Source organism: Hyperolius riggenbachi, chromosome 3 (genome assembly GCF_040937935.1).
Source record: "Hyperolius riggenbachi isolate aHypRig1 chromosome 3, aHypRig1.pri, whole genome shotgun sequence".
NCBI classification, from domain to species: domain Eukaryota; kingdom Metazoa; phylum Chordata; class Amphibia; order Anura; family Hyperoliidae; genus Hyperolius; species Hyperolius riggenbachi.
The window spans coordinates 195981495-196002459 of record NC_090648.1 but is presented as its reverse complement, the minus strand read 5'-3'; the positions used below and the strand labels follow the sequence as shown (position 1 = coordinate 196002459).

At 40.8% G+C, this 20965-nt stretch overlaps 1 protein-coding gene across 3 annotated transcripts in view; it reads right to left on the bottom strand.

Moving 5' to 3' along the window:
* Positions 1 to 20965, bottom strand: part of CGNL1 (cingulin like 1) — a 150892-nt gene that overhangs the window by 112438 nt on the left and 17489 nt on the right. The window contains exons 1-2 of one of the 3 annotated variants that reach the window (XM_068275515.1): positions 18847 to 18868; positions 5476 to 7039 (exon numbers count right to left, since the gene is read on the bottom strand). In XM_068275515.1, the coding sequence (XP_068131616.1) occupies positions 5476 to 7020 (1545 nt within the window). In that variant the 5' untranslated portion in view covers positions 7021 to 7039; positions 18847 to 18868. Of the gene's footprint in view, positions 1 to 5475; positions 7040 to 11617; positions 11738 to 18846; positions 18869 to 20965 lie in introns of those variants that run through there. The other 2 variants (XM_068275514.1, XM_068275513.1) reach the window with 2 other exon arrangements.

Here is a 20965-nt window from a genome sequence, read left to right as displayed (position 1 = left end):
CAAAATATTTCATCATAAGTATACAGGCCCTACCTCCACTAGGAGAGTGGGTACTTTTCCCTGTATGGGGTGCCATATGTGTGGGCACATCATTAAGGGGTCAGACTTCTGCCATCCCACTAAAGGTACTAAATATCAGATCAGGGACTTTTTTACCTGTGAGTCTAATTTTGTGGTCTATTATTTAAAATGCCCTTGTGGCCTAGGCTATGTGGGCATGACCACGCAAAAAGTGAGGGATAGGATCTGCTCACACAAAAGCACCATTCGTAATGGGGATAGAAAACAGGCAGTTTCAGCACATTTTGTAGAGAAACATCATAGTGTATCCCAACTGAGGGTTCAAATTATTGATGGGGTCCCCAGTACATGGAGGGGTAAACTCAGTAGAATTAATGAACTGCGTAGAAGGGAAGCAAGTTGGATTAAAAGGTTGGGAGTGATGGGTAATGGAGGATTGAACCGAGAATATGAATTGGGTTTTTGTGTATAATGTCTATTGATGAAATCTGGGTTGCATGTTTTAAAGTATATTTTATATTTTCTTTTATTGCAGAGCTCCCCGTTTTCCTGCAGTGGTGGTACCTGGTTGGGGATACCCTTTCCATATGTTTGCTGAGGAGGAATTGGTGAGATATAATATAATGTTTATTATGGGGGTGTTGCCATAGAAGCGCTGCGAACGGCCGTGCTTGTAGCTGTATGGCTGCGCTTTGTTTACAAGTTACGTCAGGTGGTATCTGCCCTGTGGGCGGCATCCGAGTACGTGTTATGTCTATTGCGCACTAGGTTTGCGCAGGATTTTGGAACGGACCCCTCGCGGCGCTTTGATTGGTGACGTCACCTGGTGTTGAGTCACCTGCTCTAGCTTCAGCAAATGAGGAGCCAGGGGTTGTGTCTGTGAGCGGTGTCTGCCACGGCGCCCAGGCTTGGACAGTGAAGTGGGTGTTTCCCTGGGAAAGGGCTGCAGTCTTCCATCAGGTCCACGAGTCTGTACAGGTAAACGGATTGGCTACTTGGAATTCAAAATGATTGGATGTGATTGAGGGTGGGCATTATAAATATGATGACACTTGATCTCCAATGTGTGGTTGAAACAGCTTGAAGAAAGGCTGGAGACCTGAAACAGCGGGCTGTCGCTGTATTACCACAGATTTTAAACTTGATGTTTCAATAAAAGAGCTTTTTATTCTTGGATGTGCCAGCCTCCATCCCTGTGAATACATCACCTTTAAGGTGAACATAATCTATTGCCTTAATTCTTGATTTATCTTTCCTTAAAGCCAATGGGTACCGGATTAAAAAAGAAAAAGTCAGATACTCACCTAAGGAGAGGGAAGGCTTGGTCCTAATGAGCCTTCCCTCTCCTCTCCCGGTGCCCTCGGTGCTGCGCTGGCTCCCCCCTTCGCGTCCGCCGCCGCAGGGACTTCGGAGGTCCTCGGGAACACTCGGGCTTCCGAAGACGGGCCGCTCCATACTACGTACGCGCGAGTGCGTCATAAAGGGCGCTCGCGCATGCGTAGTATGGAGCGGCCGCGTCATCGGGAGCCCGAGTGCTCCCGAAGGCTTCCGAAAGCTCCCGAAGGCATGCGGAAGTGGCAGTATTTGACCGAACTGGTCGAATACTGCCACGGGGGTTCCTGCGCGGGACCGGGCACTGGGAGAGGAGGGGGAAGGCTCATTAGGACTGAGCCTTCCCTCTCCTTAGGTGAATATCTGACTTTTTCTTTTTTAATCTGGTAAACATTCACTTTAATTGTCTTGACTCATAAGTTATCTCTGCTTATCTATTTATTTCATAAAACATATTAACAAAAGAACAGTAAACTTAAAGTGTGTAGACAATGCACATTAATAACTGGGATTTTACTTAATTTACACAGTAAGATATGCAAGCTGGGTAACTTAGGGCCCTTTCACACCAGAGGGCTTTTTCGGCGTTTTAACGCCACGGCCGAAGTTGGCGTTTTCCTAGGTAAAAGAAAGTCCATAGACTTTCATTTTACCATTCACACTAAACGCCGCGTTTTGGAGCGTTGCGTTTCAACGCTCCCAGGCGCTTTTTCTGGACCTACCGCGGCGTTTCTCATTACAATTGATTGTAATGTATAGGCGTTAAAACGCCTTGAAAACGCCTGCAGCCAAAACGCAGCGTTTTAGCCTTTCACCGCTGCCTGTAGTGTGAAAGAGCCCTTTACAATATACATGCATCGCTTACAATGCTTGTGCAGCAGGCAACACAAGTGGTGCACGTATATAGTGAGTTATGAAATTTTGGAAGTCCCAGTAAACTTGACATGCACTGCCAGCACACGTTAAGTTTACCGTTCTTTTATCAATATATCACATGATCTGTTTATCTCATGAGTCAGCTCTCCTTATCAGTTTATCTCATGAGTCAGCTCTCCTTATCAGTTTATCTCATGAGTCAGCTCTCCTGATAAGTGTATCTCATGAATAAGCTCTCCTTACCAGTTTACCTCATGAGTCAGCTCTCCTTATCAAGTTATCTCATGAATAAGCTCTCCTTACCAGTTTATCTCACGAGTCAGCTCTCCTTATCAGGTTATTTCATGAATAAGCTCTCCTTACGAGTTTATCTCATGAGTCAGCTCTCCTTATCAGGTTATCTCATGCATAAGCTCTCCTTACAGTTGAGGTAAAAAAATAAGTAAGAAGGGATAATTCAAGAGGAAGGTTTTGCGAATCCATCCCTATGTACTGCAATGGGTTTTTTTGGACTTCAGAATAAGCTGCCAGAAAAAGTTTATTTCTGCCAGGCTGGCAGATTGCCACACTGCAGTCCATTAGAGGAGGTATGACAGAGTGATTAATGAGACTGACAGGGCATTTATTAAAATGATTGGGGTCAGAGCTCTAGCTCAAGATTTCTATAACAGCCAAGTTTATCAAAGTTCATTGTGAAAAGGGTACTGTGAGGCTCTTGATGTTACTGCCTATTAGGTGCCAAACTTCATCTGCTGGACGACAGCCACCTTGTCCTTGCATTTTGTTTTCACTCCACTGAGCCAGGGAAAACTTTTCCGTGTACAGTGTGTCAAATACAGATGAGATGCACTGTTACATTTCATATAATAAATATGCTGGTGTGGAAAAATATAAGAAAAAATAGCCTTTGTATGTCTGGATGTTACATATTATTATTGAACTGTTTTCTCTTCATCCATAGAAGCACTATTAGATGTGTCTACATAACTTAACCACTTTTGAATGTGACTCTCACATCCAGATTAGTGCTCCTGTAGGTTCCTGGACATGAGACTTGTGCATGCACCCCGTCGCGCTTGCGCACACGCTAGTGCATGCTCATGCACACATTTAACAAGTTACCCAATTACAGTTGAGGGGAAAAAAGTAAAAAAAAAACAACTTTTTTTATCTGTATTGAAGTTTTAACCCCTAGCAAGCAAATTAACCCTTTGTGTCACCTATACTTGGCCTTAAAATCTGACTTCCACCAGTAGCGACCAGATGTGATCACTAGGGCAACAGTTCAGGGACCCAATGCTGTATAGATGCATCACTGTGCTGTTGCTTAGTGACTGGTATGAAGAGGAGTGGAGTCGTGATCTTCAAAGGGTCCCAGGTGCGACAGTGGTCTCCAGGAGGATCCAGAGGTTCCCCTTTTCTTAGGTATCTCATTTTTCTTTTTTTTTTTTGGTTGACCTTGGTTTCTCTTAAAGCTGCCTAAAAGGTTCACAAGTCCAATATCAACCTGTATCAGACAAAATACTACAACTACTAAATTAAAATGTTACTACTACTAAACTAAAGTAACAAACTACTACTAAAATGTTTCCCAGATCATCATACAACAAACTAATCGATGTCAATTTTTTTTAAGGAAATCTGTTTACATTTGGTTATTTTTATGATGTTCCACAGTAGTTAACATATTTTATATTATGGTCAGTGTTCTCCCCAGGGCCAATTAGGTGGGCGGGCCGCCCGGCTGTTTTGAAATCCCGCCCAGGTGCTGGGTCGCCTTTTCCAGGCTCAAATATGTCCTGGGTCAGCAGCCCGATGTCCCGGCTGCCCCTATAAGGTTTCTAGTTCCGCCCCACTGGGCGGGTGTGTTGTGCTAGATCTGCCAATCCTGACGCCCTGTCTTTAGAATGCCCTGCTGGTGAGGGATGCCGGGAGTTGTAGGATCTTTTCTGCTGAATTTCTAACGCAGAGCTGTATCAAAAACTTAATTTCCCAGCATACTCTGCGATGTGAACGCGCAGTTTCCTCCCTAGGCGGCAGCTTCAAGTTGCTCTACGCTGCCGGTGACCCCTTCAAGATTCACTCTACCGTCTACCGCCACCGACCAGGGAGAGAGCCAGAGGATGAGCACAGACAGCAGTCCGGAATTTTATAGTGTCTGGACATCGATGACAGCCTGAGCCGGGAGATGCCCCCTGCCACTGCCACACACTGAGACTCAGGTGCTGCTGCTGATCACTATCAGGGGACGGGATTACTAGCCGATCATCTTACCAGGGATGCCAGACAGTAGAGACTGAACTATCTGGTGAGTGACTGCTGGGCTCCTCATTATGAGCTAAGAGAGGCACAGAGCAGGCAGAGGAGGGACGGAAAAGCTGTCAGAGTGGGAGAACAACTCATACAGTAGGGAGAGAGAATACTTCCCTGAGAGCTGCATTATAGTGCATGAGACTGGCTGTGGGAACATTAGACGCAGCATAAAGGCCTGAGAAAATAATTTGGGAAGTCTGCTGGGCTGCCAGGCAAGCAGTTATAAAAGACAGCCAAGAAATACTTGGAAGGTGGTGACTACAGAGCAGGAAGGTAGCCAGATGTAGCAATATGTGGAAGGGAGTAGGCATGAGAGAGCCTCTCTGTGCAAACATGCAGTGCAGAATTCAATCTATCTGTCCATCTACCTGTTCCTCTTTATATGCTCTACCCCCAATGCAGTATCTATCTATCTATCTATCTATCTATCTATCTATCTATCTATCTATCTATCTATCTATCTATCTATCTATCTAACCACACATGTACTGGGGTGCTATGTGTCACTACTGCTGGTCACTTCACATGCATGTGCAGGGGCTCCGACATTTGGTAATGGTTGTTGCGTTATATGTGTCGGAGGCAACGGTTGGTGTATTTATTATCTGATGGTCATAGTGGCTGCATTTGGTGAATTGGGGCTATTGTTGCAGCATTTAGCATTTTGGGAGCTCAGGATCACATCGTTACATTAGTTAGCTCCACCCATGTGATTTCATGGTTACGCCTAATTTTTTTTTACGCGTAAGGTACCACCCCAGACCCCCCCCCCCCCTTCCCCGCGAAATCAAAATCCCACCCGGCTACTTTTTCATGCCACCCGGCTGGAAAAAAAATTCTGGGGAGAACACTGATGGTATTTCTATGAAAACAGATAACTGAAGATGGTGTATGTAAAGTCTTTTTCCATTACATGCAAATATTTGAACTTACCTGTGCATTTTGACTCGATGAGTGTGTGCTTGCATTAACTCTTCTTTTTCCCTCTTCAGATGGTGTGGAGTTGTTCAGAAACTTCAGTGATGATGTTGTTGTTTCAAAGTCTCCATTTCTTTTGTTTTGGCTTGGCACTGTGGCTGAGTCTGTTTCACTGAATGAAGTTAATTTGCTATTCTCTGTTTCCTTATAGTAAGGTAAAGAACTGCTATTTTGCCTCTGGACACTACCTGGTGGTGAGATTTGGTTGACAGGACTTCCAACAGTGTTTTGTCGTTTTAACGACAGTTTATAGTTTTGTGTATGTTGTTTTGGTTGGCAGATTTGAGAAGGTCTTAATAAGCGTTCATTTGATTTCCCTAAGTTCCTGCTAAATTCGTTTAAGTAAGCTGTATTGTTCTGGAGACCAAATGGCAGAGCACTGTCAACACTTCTTGCCCGTTTTCTATCTTCTGGATTAATCCTATTTCGCTTGGCAGATCTTCCTCTCCTTTGTGTAGGAATATTAACATCAAACTTTTCAATCAATTCATCTACTCCAGGAATACACCCAGTATCAATATCACGACCTGTCCCAGGTACAAAAGGAATATACCTCCGATTTTCATGGCGGTTCACATTATCAGCATAAAGAGCCTCCTCTTGTTCCTCTAGCCATAATTTTTGCAAGGACTGAGATGAGGCTACCGTTGTTGATGAACTGGAAGATGTACGTGAACGAGATCCCTCTAACACTTGGCCTGCTGAATTTTGCCTTTTAAACTGTAGAACATCAGGCCTTATCCTTGTAGACTCAGAAGTAACAGTAGAACTACTATTATGTGGTGATCCATTACTAGATGAAAAAGATTCAAAGGTATTATTATCACTAACACTACTAAGTATACTAGTGTTGGCTGTTGGTGACTTGACTTGGTCTTCTGGCTTTGAAGACAAGTCCTTACTATTCACTTTGACTATATCAATTGATTTAGTACTTGTATTTCTAAAACTAGTATCTTTAGGCAGAGATGTAAAACTATTGTAATCCTTTTGACTTTGTCCTTTTGCTGTAGACAATTCAAAGGTGTTTGTAGCCTTGTAACTATCCATGTTCAATGAGTTTTCTTTTGGATCATACGGTCTCAAAAGTTCAGGATGTCTTTGAAAATTAAACAGGCTAGTTTTTAGGGACCCATCTTTACTTTCTGAAGTGTCAGTTCCAGGACTTAGATGTACAGATTTATTTGAAGACATGTACGACTTGTATGGATTCTCTGGGAAATCATCGTCAGACTTTACAGAATTCCAAGTGTTCTTAAAATGTAATAATGATCTGTCTTGTGAAAAATGATCTGTTTCAGGCTGGGAATCATTATGTGATGAATATGATTCATTATTATTTAACACAATAAACGGATGTCCATCTATTCCCTGGACCCTGATGCTTACGCCATAAGAACCTTCTTTATTCCTTCTTGTCTTCCTTGTATTTTCCTCATTTTGTCGAAGGAGGACACCAGCATCTGGTCTGTATTTCAAATCATCAAAACGTGGTTCCATTGTAGAATAATGATCTTAGCTGCAAAGATAAAATATTGTTAAACCACTATTCCACTGATCCACAACCTCACATACATGTCCCAAAAAACAAACAATATGCATCAGATGCCTTGCCAAGACCATACTGTAAAGATCTACTCATAGGATATAATGTGCAGGGAAACAATTAAGCTGTGGGATTGGATGAAAAAGTTTGTTGATCATATCTTGCTGTCCAAGAACCTTTTCAGTCTGCAACATAAAAAAAAACACGTTCTCACCGTGACTGTTTTTGTGTTACGCTATTATTAAATACTTCAACGTAAAATATTACAGAATTTTACCAAGCTAGCGAAAAAACACTTTAATGGCTGTACCACAGATCGAAACACAGTTAAATTCAGTTGATCAATTAAATAGTTTATTTGGGGACAAAATTAAAAGTATATTTATAATTTCAATTTAAAGAAACCCTGAAGCCACAAAAAAAATATAATATAATAAATTGTATGTGTAGTACAGATAACGAATAGGACATTAGTAGCAAATAAAAGAGTCTCCTATTTTTATTTTCAGTTATATAGCTTTTGTTTATAACATAACACTTCATCATTCTGTCATATTTGCAGTTTAGAAACCACACTCTGGCCCTTATGCAACTAACTTTTTCTCCTGAGTTTTCTCCTGCGAGATAATTTTTTTTATCTTCTAGTTAAAATAACTTTCCAGAACTTTTCAACTGAAAAAGTACCAACAAGTTGGTGAAAAAGTACTAACAACGTTATTTTGAGTATTTTCTTGCTTTCTGGTGGCTTAAAAGGCATTTTAATGAAAAATTTTAAAAATATCACCTTGGAGAAAACACAGGAGAAAAAGTTAATTGCATATGGGCCTCTGTCTTTTAAGCTGTAAGGATAGTTCACACTCAGCCCTGAACCCCAATCGCGTTCACCGTGATTTGCGCTTGTGATTCCCGTTTAATAGAATCAAAATTACAGCGCGATCGTCCCCAAAGCGCTGCATACAGTGCATTTGCGATTGATCGCAAACGCTGCAGTGAGAATATATTCATAGGAATACATTAGCAGCAGCGCTTTGGTGATCGCCGATGATCAGAAAAGCACTGCAAAAGCGCCCAGTGTGAACCAGCCCTAAAATAAAGCAGTAGTAATGACCCTTTGAATTTTTCTGCAGTAAAACCTTATCTCAAGCTGTCTCTCACTGTTTCTTGGCTATTTACGTGCTTCAGAAAACAGGACTGTATTTGACCCAGTGGGTCGAGAAGCTCAATATAGATCTTTTCCACAGATAACAACTGAAGGTTTTTTTTAACTCTTCCTGTACTAGAAAATAACATGAGACTTTGTTCTTTGCTACTAAAGTTCTTAGCTGTACTACACATACAATATATTATCTCATAAGTTTATTTTCGCTTCAGGTTTGCTTTAAAGAAAAGCTTTTTATAGCAATAGCAATTGTTATACTGAAAGAAGGTTTTCAACTACTTGAATACAGATGCAACAATGAACTTACAGTATAATGTAAGCATTACAGCTTAACTGCTAATCCATACTAGTTTAACAATAAAAAGTAAGAAACACACACAGTCACTTACCAGTCTGCTATGCTAATATTGTGTTCAAATGTAGGAAGCATTATCTTCTCTAGCTATGTAACTTCCACTTCCTCCTGTCATTTTAGGCTAGCTTCACAATGGAGAGTTGCGTGTGCTATGCTGGGTACACACTATGAAATTTTCTGGCAGATTTACTGTCAGATCGATTGTCCGATCTGATTGCCAATCGATTTCTGAGCATTTGTCAATCAATTTCCTATTGAAGTGAACAGAAAATAGTCGGAAATCACTCAGAAAATGAACGAAAATCGATCGGAAATCAGATCGGACTTGTTGGAAACAATCGATCTTAAAGTAAATCTGCCAGAAACTCTCATAGTGTGTACCAGGCATTACAATGACTGGGAACTGGACTGTACATAGACTTTAATACAAAACCTGCGTGCAGCAAGTTCGAATAACATGATCCATTACTGTGAACAGGCCCATAGAATTGTATGGCCAGAAAGCTGACATGCAGAATTCTTCTGCAATGCAACTGACCACTGTGAACTAACCCTCAATCTAAGATTTTTAAAACAATCAGAAATAAAATGAACTAATTCTGTTAATTATTTACGGATATATATATGAACCTGCAGATGTAAATTCACCTATCTTTCTACCCTCTTAAAAATTGGTAGAGAAGTAAATGCCGCAACCAACCTAAAGCTCCATACACATGCTAGACCACAGTCATCAAAAAATGAGCAATCCCCGCCCATTAGCGACAAGCAAAAGACGTCGCACATATGTGTTCAGCAAAGGCACAACAATGGTCTTCCAAGTGGATCGTTACAAAAAGTGTGAAAATGAGGATACAGAAGTGCAATATTTGCAACACATGAGTAGTTTGAATCGATCGATTGTGTGTCATCGTTTGGTATGAACAACTGACAGTAATATCACCCAAACTGATCTGCCAGGACAGATCGGTCTACATTTATTTATTTTATTTATTATATTTTTAAAGCACCAACATATTACACAGCGCTGTACATTAGTTAAGGTTACAGACAATATTTAGGGGTGACATACAACAATAAGACAATACATGCAATCCAGATCTCGCAGCACAGTATGAGTACAAGGTAATGATTAGTCAGTCACTGGATGGGAGCATGGGGATTAGGCAAGTCGAGTTCACTCAGATCCATAGGACAGGTGTACGGTAATGGAGGTGTGTGATCAGGTAGAAGACACAAGGAGGAGGACCCTGCCGAAAGCTTACAATCTAGAGGGAGAGGTGGGAACACGAAAGGTAGGGGACCAGAGTTCAGCTGCGGGTTTGGAGCACTTGTGAGGGGTGGTAGGCCCGAGTGGAAAGGTGAGTTTTGAGGGCCTTCTTGAAGATGTCGAAGGAGGGGGGAAACCCTAATGGGTGGAGGTAGTGAGTTCCATAGTGTTGGAGCAGCTCTTGAGAAGTCCTGGAGGCAAGCATGGGATTGGGTGATGCCGGGGTGAAGTTAGGTGAAGTTCACTGGAGGAGTGGAGTGAGCAGCTAGGTGTGTACCTCTGGGTAAGATTGGAAATGTAGGTTGGGCAGGTTTTGTGGACAGATTTGTAGGCCAGACACAGTATCTTGAATCTGATTCTGGACTGGATAGGAAGCCACCGGAGGGATTCTAAGAGGGGAGCCGCCATCTACATGGACAATAATTGCTGTCTTTGATTGTAGTTGGGACACTTTTTTTATACAATTCTTGGCCGAACTGTCATTTATCATTCATTTCTGTCAACCGCAGTCTAACATGTGTATGGAGTTTAAAAGGCTTTTATAATGTTACGTGGTAGTGGCATAGTGCCCTCCTCGGCTAGGCTCTTTGGCAGGTATTTCCTCTAGGCCCTCTATTGGCATACAATAACATCAGATCTGATGTAGATGGGGTAGGGTTTCCAATGTCAACCCTGCAATTCTCTATATAGGGTATTGTTAAAAATCCTGTATTGAAATGTTGAAACGACTTGACCTCGTGTTGAAGAAGAGGAGAGAACCTTATAACATTAATCAGCTACTACAGAGGTTATCTCTGATCTAAGCCATGTGCAGAAGAATGTTATTAATTGCTGTACTTGCAAAGGGCAATGATTTCTTATGGGTGTCATTATAAATATTTCTGGCTATGCAGAATGATATTGTCAGCATGATTAAGCCAGGCAGTTAGTGCAATGTTTGCATAATACGTCTAGTGAATAACCTGGTCTAAAAATTAGTTTGCTCATAAATGCAAATAGAAATTATCTCTGGATTTCAGGCTACAGGCACCTTGAAATTCAAATTCTTGAGGAACAGGCATAAGCTAATGCATTCCATTGACAGAACAAATGTTCTCCCTAACCAGTGTACAGAAACTCACAATACTGGAATGCAGTGGGAGAATGTCCTGTAAAATCTACATTTAATGGAATGTATGGGTGTGTCTGCATAGTTTCATTTAGAGTACAAGCCTATAATAATGCACTAGGAAGCAAAATTAATTCATTTGGAAAATAAACCATAGTTTCCTTTCTACCAAAGAACATTGTCTCACAAGTAACCTAATTTGAATCTAAAAGGTGGCCACACACAGACAATTCACTAAATCCTCCAGTTTATCATTCTGAACTTCTACCAGAAATTAGATTAGGTCAAATAGGTCCAAAAACTTTCATTTGTTTCTTTAACCCGTTTTGGTGCAAATCCATCTAATTTTTTGGGTGTTTTGTGATAAGAAATTCAGTTAAGACTAAAAATTCCAGAACCTTGCCGGCTTCAGATATTGTCATGTTCAGGAACACCTGTACACCTTAGACTTCCTGCCAAAACATGAACAGATATGCCTCCAGCAGACAGGGAGTTCATTAAAACCAAAATAAACATGAGGCCAGATTATGTAAGTTATCTGGTCCTCCTCTCATACTGGTTAATTTCTATATGGACAAGAGTAGTAAAAAAGGTTTTGTACAGTGTTAGCCAAACAAATAATCTAGGTAGAAAAAAACTAAGTCTTGTAAAAGTAATACCTTTTAATGGCTAACTGATAGAGTTAAATTATGCAAGATTTCTGGGATCTAGTCCCCTTCTTCAGGCATATTTCCAGATATTAGCTGAAGTAAAACACTGATGCGGGTAAATAGTAAACACGTAGATGGCAGTTGTGCTGGTTACTGTTTAGCAGTTACATGTCAGGTGATCATCAGGCTGGAGCCAGTGAGCTCATGCAAGCATACATGAAATACAACAGGTTTCTGAAGCTCATGAAGCCAAGTCAATCATGTTACATAAGGTGTCATGAATCCTGTTCCACAATGTAAACCTTCTGTTAATGTCTTAAACATTTTCATAAATTTGTACTCAGAAATCTTTCTTGAGTGTTCATATTTTAAGTTACCCTTAAGAATAAGTACTTTGAGATCTTGCATGCTGTGTCCTGGTTCACAAAAGGGTTGGGCCACTGGTGTGTCCATTTTGCCCACATATATATTTTATCCTTCTATATGGACAAAAAAAATCCATGTAAAAAAAAGACACCCCCCGCAAAAGAAAAAGACAAAATGATTGCATAGTCCAACATATTTGCACATAAACAAAACAGAGCAAGAGGCCAGAGACCTACAAGCACATTTTTTGAGTTGTCCTTCACCACCATGGGACACCTTCCTCTGTACAGTATATTGTAAGAATACCTTCACTTCTACATTACTCCTGGCATGGGCACACTATACATTTTTTATTACCGGTATATTGGTGCAAATCAGGATATCTGCAGTGGAAATGTAGTAGTACATGCCCTCATCTTTCATTCAAGCCAAAGAAAACATTTCTTAGCCATCAGTCCAGCTCATGAGCACTCTCATCTCATTATGTGGCGTGTTACAAGTACTGAGATACAAACAGTAACATTTGTAAAGTGCTTTTCTCCCATGGGGGTAAAAGCGTAACTCAAACCTTAGTGCCCTGTTATCTCCCATCAGTGATTGCCACCTAAAGTGCTACAAGAACCTTGCCTTTCAAGAAGAACATGAACATCATAACGATAGGTCTTGTGCTCCATTCTTTGGGTTCTCTCCATAGTATGCTAGCCTACGATATGCTTCCTCACATATCAAAGACCAGCTCTGGCTGTACCTTGCAACTATGACTAGTAAGTAGCTACTCGTGTTCAAATTACAGAGCTTCCACTGCAAGAAGTAGACATACACAGAGAGCTGCAACTAGTTTTTAAAATTTGTCATTTCAGCTACATTGCCCTTATCATCTTATGCTACAAGTGTATGATCTCTTGCTTGACACAGGAACTCTAGCTAAGCTATTTTTCACTTGGCTGTCCTTTCATGTCTTCCACACCGCATGGCCTCCTATTTTAAATTCAGGATTACCTACAACACCTAAAAATATGGCTTTACTTGATCAGTCATCCATATGCTGCACAACACAGAACATACACTATCAGAAACATCTGAAATGTGGCTGATACCAGTTACAAACGTATTCAATCAGGCAATATTACAGCTTGTGACAAGCTTCACTCATACCGAAGCATGGTAATGTATCTGGGTTACATAAGTCAAAGAGGTTTCATCTGAACTTTTCTACAAAACTGCAAGAATTCTTAGCATAAAAAATTAGCTCTCCTGGTTTGTGAAAATTTTAAGCACACTAAATTATATACACAGAGCCGGGACAAGGTCCTTCAGCACCCAAGGCTGAGACACCAAAGTGCGCCCCTCCATCCCTCCCACCCCAGCCATCACATACTGAGATGCGCCCCAGGGCCTTCAACTGCCCCCCCCCCCCCCCACACACACACACACACGATAATCTCTAGTTATCAGGCTTGCAGTCACTGCCATGTATGCCCCTTATTTCTCTCTGCTTCATACACAATAGGGGAATGATAGTGAATGAAGTGAGCCCTGAGGCTCATTGGAGCCTCTCTTGCCTCTGCCTCGACCCGGCCCTGGATATACAACAGAGCATACAAAGAGTACTTTTCATACACAACAAAATGCAGTGATGTTTGAGAGCTGAAATGTGGAAGAACATAAAGTGAGTGGTACATGCCAAGAAATCCACCAACATTGAAGAGCAGCACTTAATCTGCAGTGAGGTAAAGCAGTCAGTTTTGTATCTCTTACTTTAAGAAATTGTTTGAAAATAAGATGATGTTTTAGGTTACATTCATATAAAAATGTAGACAACGTTAAAGGTTTCACACACAGACTCACACATCACAGTTCTTTACACAGACAATATAAGGGGATACTTAACATTTAAGAATGTGATGGCATATATGGCGTAGTTTCTGCTACAAAAAATACATAAGCCAAATATAAATGGTGAGTAATCGGCATTGCAAAACGAACATAATCTAGACTGGTAAATACAATGGCTGGTTAGATGCCAAGCATCTGATGTATCAGTCCCTAGAGGATTCCTATACATTTTCCGCTCATTGTGATTACAGAATACTGCACAATCTCAAGAGCTTCGTGTAACAGTAAAATGATGTCATTTATTGGAAAAAGCAGACTGACAAGCAGACATTATTTCAGTGTAGTCTCAATGCTGCCATGTTTTTATTGCTGATAGTCATGCATTGATATCACACGGAGGACCTCATGTCTATATAAATTATATATACAGTATATATATATATATATATATATAGAGAGAGAGAGATAGATAGATAGATAGATAGATAGATAGATAGATAGATAGATAGACACAATCTTAATGCTGAAAAAAGGCTATTCAGAACCTAGGGTCTGGTACAATAAGCTACACAAAGTATGTAGCCCTATTGGCTAGTATACATCAACTGAACTCTAGAAAAGGAGCCAATCTAGGTCGAGATAAGTATATCAAATAATTGTGACTTCTCACACATATGATGCAAAAATGAAAAATTATTGTTATTCAACAATCCAATAAAACACAATTAAAACAAATTAAAATCTCTCAATTCAAACCAATAGTCATTGGTATTCCAGGCCCATGTAATAAATAAATGCTATACCATACATGTGTCAATGATATATAAGCATACACAGCAGGCTTATTTTCAGCCTGCTGTGTATGCTTATATATGATTGACACGTGTATGGTATAGCAGTTATTTATTACATGGGCCTAGAATACCAATAACTATTGGTTTGAATTGGGAGATTTTAATTTGTTTTAATTGTGTTTTATTGGACTGTTGAATAACAATTATTTTTCATTTTTGCATCATATGTGTGAGAAGTCACGATTATTTGATATACTTATCTCGACCTAGATTGGCTCTTTTTCTAGAGTTCAGTAGATAGATAGATAAACACACACACACGCACACGCACACACAAACACATACAGTATTTCACCAAAGCCATGTTACCTCTTATATTGTGTTGTCTGTGGAGTTAAACCACCTCATCCTTTCATATATTGTATGTGTTTTTAATGTATTTTATACTTTTCCTTGTGCTTCCTCACCCTCCTCTGGAGAGGCCCTGATCCACAATTGCTTAAAGTGCATTCGAGATAAACTTTTACTCATTGCATAATTGTGTTCCTTACATATAGTTTATAGGGCATTCCTCAAGCCAAATACTTTTTTTTGTTTTGTTTTTTTGTTTTGTTTTAATACTCTAATTCTCTAAAAACTAAACAAGCCTCGCCCACAGCTTTTCACAGTGCTTTGGCACTGTAGCAAGGGCTTATGGGAGCTCAGTCTGGGCAGGAGGAGATTACTAGCCAGAGATTTCAGAGGCAGAGGGGAGGAGGGAGGAGGAGAGGGGACTGAATTTACACACAGGCAAGATGATAGCATTTCCAGCCCTCAGCCTGTAACAATGTGACAAACAGAACATGGCTGCCCCCATTGTATCACAGGACTAAATAATCATAAAATGTTGAAGCTGTTTGCAGCTAGATACGCTGTGTAAACTATCTTACTTTTTATAATTAGTTTTTCATCTTGGATCTGCTTTAATTCAGCTGTTACCCAGCAGTAACTTTCCTAAAGCGTCACCACACCGGATTATCCCAGATCACCCAAAACGAGACAAGGGTCAAAATCTCCACCTGCCTATCTGGTTGGTTGCCCTCGTTGCATCCTGTGTTTTGTGGGTACCCCCCATGCTTTAGATAGTTGAAAGGAAACAATTTAGCAACTCAGTAGTCCTTGTTGCTTTACTATGCAAATTTACTTATGACAAATTTACTGATAATTCAAATAGAAATGGCATTTTCCCTGCCCCGTGTTCAATGCTACAGCGGATTTATTTTTAGCACATCCATATTTTTTACTGAAATGTTTTTTTTACAGAAGTATGAACTTTGTCCACACCCAAGCAATCAGATCTTGGTCAACAAAAGCACTGAAGTGAGATAACAGCTTCCAGCGAGACACACTAACACATTCAGAGAACAAGTGACCTTACTGGCGATTCACATCACAGCATAGAAGCTCAAAATTCATTCATCCTAATCCTGATCATACAAAAAAATCTACCACAAATACTGGTTTAATAGTAAAGAAAAATGACATTTCACTTACAGAATAGGTCACACATATATAATGTTGAAATATTGTGGTCTAGAGGGAAAAATGATAATTACCTGGATGGCCACAATTAAGACTTTTCACAACATGTGCAGTGCAAGGTTATGTTGCTAAGGCTGTTCATCCACAATGCACTTGACCTATTTACAAAAATTCACAAGCAGAGTGCCCAACTGTCCCTCTTTTGGAACTTAGGGTGCCCATACATTACCCAATTTTTGTCATCAATATCTGGCCAGTTCGATCATAATAATCGAATCTGGCAGATATTGATGCTGTAACATGACCACTCGATTGATTGTTTTGATTGATTCCCATCCAAAGTCAGTTGACTGGATCGGTCAGGCATGAAAGAAAATGCTGCTCTTAAGGGCTCGACTGGGTGAGTAACAGTAACGGCATTCAATTTCCTGAGGACCGACAGACTCGACGGACCCCTGGCCTGTCTCTCCCCAGGAGAGTGTGTGTGTGTACCCCCCAGGATAGTGCTGCCTGCTCACCAGTCATACCGGTGCGACTCCTGTTCTCCTCCTGTGTCCGGCATCTTTTCGAATTGTGCCCACATGCACCTGTACCACATGGTTACTGACGTCACTACATGCACGGGTGTCATGTGGTACAGGTGCTCACAGTGGCAATTCAAAAAGACGAGCAGCTGCAACAGCACAACAGGTAAGCGTACAACAATTACCACGGGCCGGGGGGTACATAAAATGGGGTGGGCCCGGCAGGCAGCGGCTTAGGACAATTGCCAATAGATTCGATCCTGAAATCTATTGGAAATCTGTCTGCAGTGTTTGGGAAAGCAATACATCCCTCTTTGATCAAAATTGATCTGAGAGGGATCTACCGGATAGTCAACCTGGTGGCAGATCGAGAGGTGTGTGGGAATTTATAATTTCTTTTAATCTCAATGTCCCTTTTTTAGGCCTGCTGTACACATCTGTTCAAAATAGTGTACATTATTTTCTCTAATTAAAATGTTTAAAACTATCTCTAAAATTATGCATATCTTCTAAATTGCTCATTGCAAATGCTACTACTAAAAAAGTAGTGATGTTGCAAAGGGCCAGAGTGGTATGAATAATTATTGAGCAATGTGATGAATGAAAAATGTTGGTATTGGGCTACATTCTTTGTTAGTTAGTTAGTTAGTTAGTTAGTTAGTTAGTTAGTTAGTTAGTTAGTTAGTTAGTTAAAAACACTGCTTAGCTTGGAGGTGCAATGTTCCCCAAAACAGAATTGCAACCAAACCATTAATTTTAGACTTGGTAGACTATGAATGGGTTAAAAGCTCCTTCCCTTTTTGCTACCTGTGTCTCAACTGGGAAGATTTCCTTTCACTTCCAATGTTGCCATTAGTAAAATCCTATAAAGGTCTTCTGCATGCTACCAAAAAATATTTTATGACTTCCCAGGGCTGGCATTAGTGAGCTTTACTCACTTCCTGTCACTTCACTGGCAACAGGAAATGATGGGAATATCTTCAGCAGAGAAACAAGAATAAAAACAAACCAGGGGTGCTAATCTATCCCTTCTCTATACAAAATGTGAATGACATAAAACCTACAAAGAGAGCTAAGATATGGTTCCAAAGAAGCCTGGAAAGAGAAAGGGGAACACTAGCTTGCACTGTGCATTCTGAGGTTGTTCCGCATTAAAAGTAATTGAGTATTAAATTTACTTTGAAGAACATTGCAAGAATTAAACATCTGATTCCCCCAGATTATCTTCCAACCGTAGTTCACGCCTTCATCACATCACGACTGGACTACTGCAATACTCTTTATGCAGGCCTCCCAAACAAGGACCTGCACCGCCTGCAATTAGTACAGAATGCTGCTACCAGATTGCCAAAAATCCAGCCTCGCTACTGTCACATTACACCAATCCTTCGCTCACTGCACTGGCTACCAGTAAAATGGTGAATACTTTTCAAGATTCGACTGCTGACATTCAAATCACTACCCAATTTGGGTCTTGGATACATGAAGGACTTTTTGAAACTGCACACCTCTCACAACCTCAGATCAGCAGGTTCCATAAACTTGGTCACTCCCAGAGTGCACCTCAAAACCTTTGGAGACAGAGCTTTCTGTCATGCTGCCCCTACTCTTTGGAACTCCCTACCATACCCAGTAAAGACAGCCCCTTCCCTAGAGTTATTCAAGTCCAGAATGAAAAGCCACCTGTTTAGCCTGGCATTTCCGGACTTCTAGAATTCTTCCTCCGTACCACGATTTACCAATCAACCAATTATTGGTCTGAGCCATGGTTATGCGCTTTGAGTCCTACGGAAGAAAAGTGCTTTACAAATGTTATTTGTTGTTGTTGTAAATAAGAACAAGTTGGATTAACCACAAGGCAACAAAGGCAGGTGCCTAGAGACTGGTGGGTGTCAGAGGGCCTAGATGCCATCTCCACTTTGACCATACCCTTCTCTCACTTTGCCAAAAGGGCCAGATAAAAACCACTGGAAGCCAAAACTGATACATTGCCTATAACCTCTTTTCCCCATTCACCGTCTCTGCTACAGAGGCTCTCTATAGCTATAAACTTACACTTATGGCAAAGTAAAAAAAGAAAGAAAAAAACTACATTCTACAAAATACAAACACTAATTCTGTGCACCTTAACAGCACCATAACCTTGAATGTTGTGCTACATATTTCCTTCCTGCACAAAGAAAGTCAGACTGAGTACCTGAGTAAATCACTTTCTGTGAAGCTGGAGTTTCATGTTTCCCCAATCGGCTGTGTGTGCCAGCAGTTTGATGTCATTCACTTTCCTGCCCAGCTGAGGAGGATATGGAAGGCTGGGACATGAGCAATCTGCTTCCTGTTTCTGATTGGCAACACTTGTGAAACTTGTTCTACTTTTAATTCAGCTAACCGAAACCACAGAAAACAATTAATCTCTTCACTGCGGAAGGAATGAATGATTTTAGCGCCAAAGTGTGGACTTTAGGTAGTAGGTTGATGTAGCTGAAAACATACTGCCTAGTGTCCTAAAAGGTGTAAAATAGATTATTAATCTGAAATCCTTACAAAGTAAATAATGCCAATGCCCTACCAGGGGGTGGGCAAGTTTTACAGGTGTTTAAAGCAAACCTTCCTCCACTTCTCCCATCTCTGTTATGACACCCTTATGTACCATTGTTTTAATAGCGCACACACCGCAATGTCATCTCACCATTCTGGACATGACTTTCATCTCACCATTCTGGACATGACTGTAGTATATACCGAATCTGTGTGTTTCACTATCAGGGACAACAGAGATGATTTGCATATTTAACAGTGATGCACTGTGGGACACCTCATTTGCTCACTCCAACCTTAATTGCAAATACCTTCTGTTTTATGAAGGAAGACTTCTGTTTTACTATTTCATAAAGAGAGACTGACACATCTCATTTTGAAACTTTAGAAATTACCTTACCTGCACTGAGTGACCTCTGATAGCTGCAATAGTCACTAAGGGGTCAATTCTACCGCTATCCTGCCAGAAATGTGTCAGGAGCAAAGCATTAGCAATTAGGCATAGTTATCAACTTCACAGAGACTCATTAAGGTCAACAGGAAATTTTCCTGAAAGAAAGTGCTGCTGTTCAAACACAAGGTATAGCTATGTGTGGAGTCATATTTGTAAGGACTATTTTTGAATTTAATAATAATAATAATGGCAGTATTTGTATAGCGCCTTTCTCCTGTCGGACTCAAAGCGCTTGCGAGGCAGCCACTAGAGCGCACTCAGTAGGCAGTAGCAGTGTTAAGGAGACTTGCCCAAGAAACTCCTTACTGAAATAGGTGCTGGCTTACTGAACAGGCAGAGCCGAGATTCGAACCCAGGTCTCCTGTGTCAGAGGCAGAGCCCTTAACCATTACACTATCCTTAGTTCAGGTACACTTTAAATTGTATAATTTTGCAACAACAGAATATACTAGATATACTAGACATGCTTATTGACTCAAAACAGCGTGTTATATAATGACACTGCTTTGTGAGCTAATGTGATGATAGCCTGAAGGTGCTGTCTTCTGTACATCTACAGAGTTGTACTTTAACTGAGATAGAGCACTGCACAATGATTTTGCAGCATTAAAGTTTATGGAGGTCCTTACAGTTCTACATCAAAGCAAACAACAAAAAGTTCAAATAAGACTAGGGAGGTACTCTTGCTTGGCAATATATCTTATACTGTACACAACAGTACACAAATGTTTTCAACTCCTCACTCTTCCTCGGGTTACAATATAAGATATATTGCCAAGCAAGAGTGCCTCCCTCGTTTTATTTGAATAGTTCAAAAGTGTGTGTGTGTGGGGGGGGGGGGGGGGCGAGCACCGGCAGCCAGGCGAGAATACCCCTGGAAGCAGGTTGGAGAAAGGGTCACCTATTGCGTTTGTGGAAACAACAAAAAGTAGCTTAATTCTATTTCTTGTGTAATACTATGTAATAAAACCGCAGGTGTCCCTGCGACCAGGGCTGGATTTCTGGGAAGGTCACAAAGGCCATGGCCTAGGGCGATAAAAAAAATCTAGGACTTGGAAAGATAAGAGGTCTCATGTCAAAGTAAATTTCCTCTCCTGCTTTGCTCTGGTCTGCCTGAATTCCAGAGATCCCTGCTTCTCTCTCACTTGTGCAGAGTGTGTGTGATGACAGTCAGCGTCTGCTGTCACCTGTCCTCTGTATGATGAGAAGGGACAAACAATCTGCTGTGAGAAGAAAAATATATGGGCTCAAATAGCAGAACTCTTGAGTTCAGATTCGTTTTTTTCATGCCACATGCATTCACAGACAGGAATTAGCAGTTCTCCCC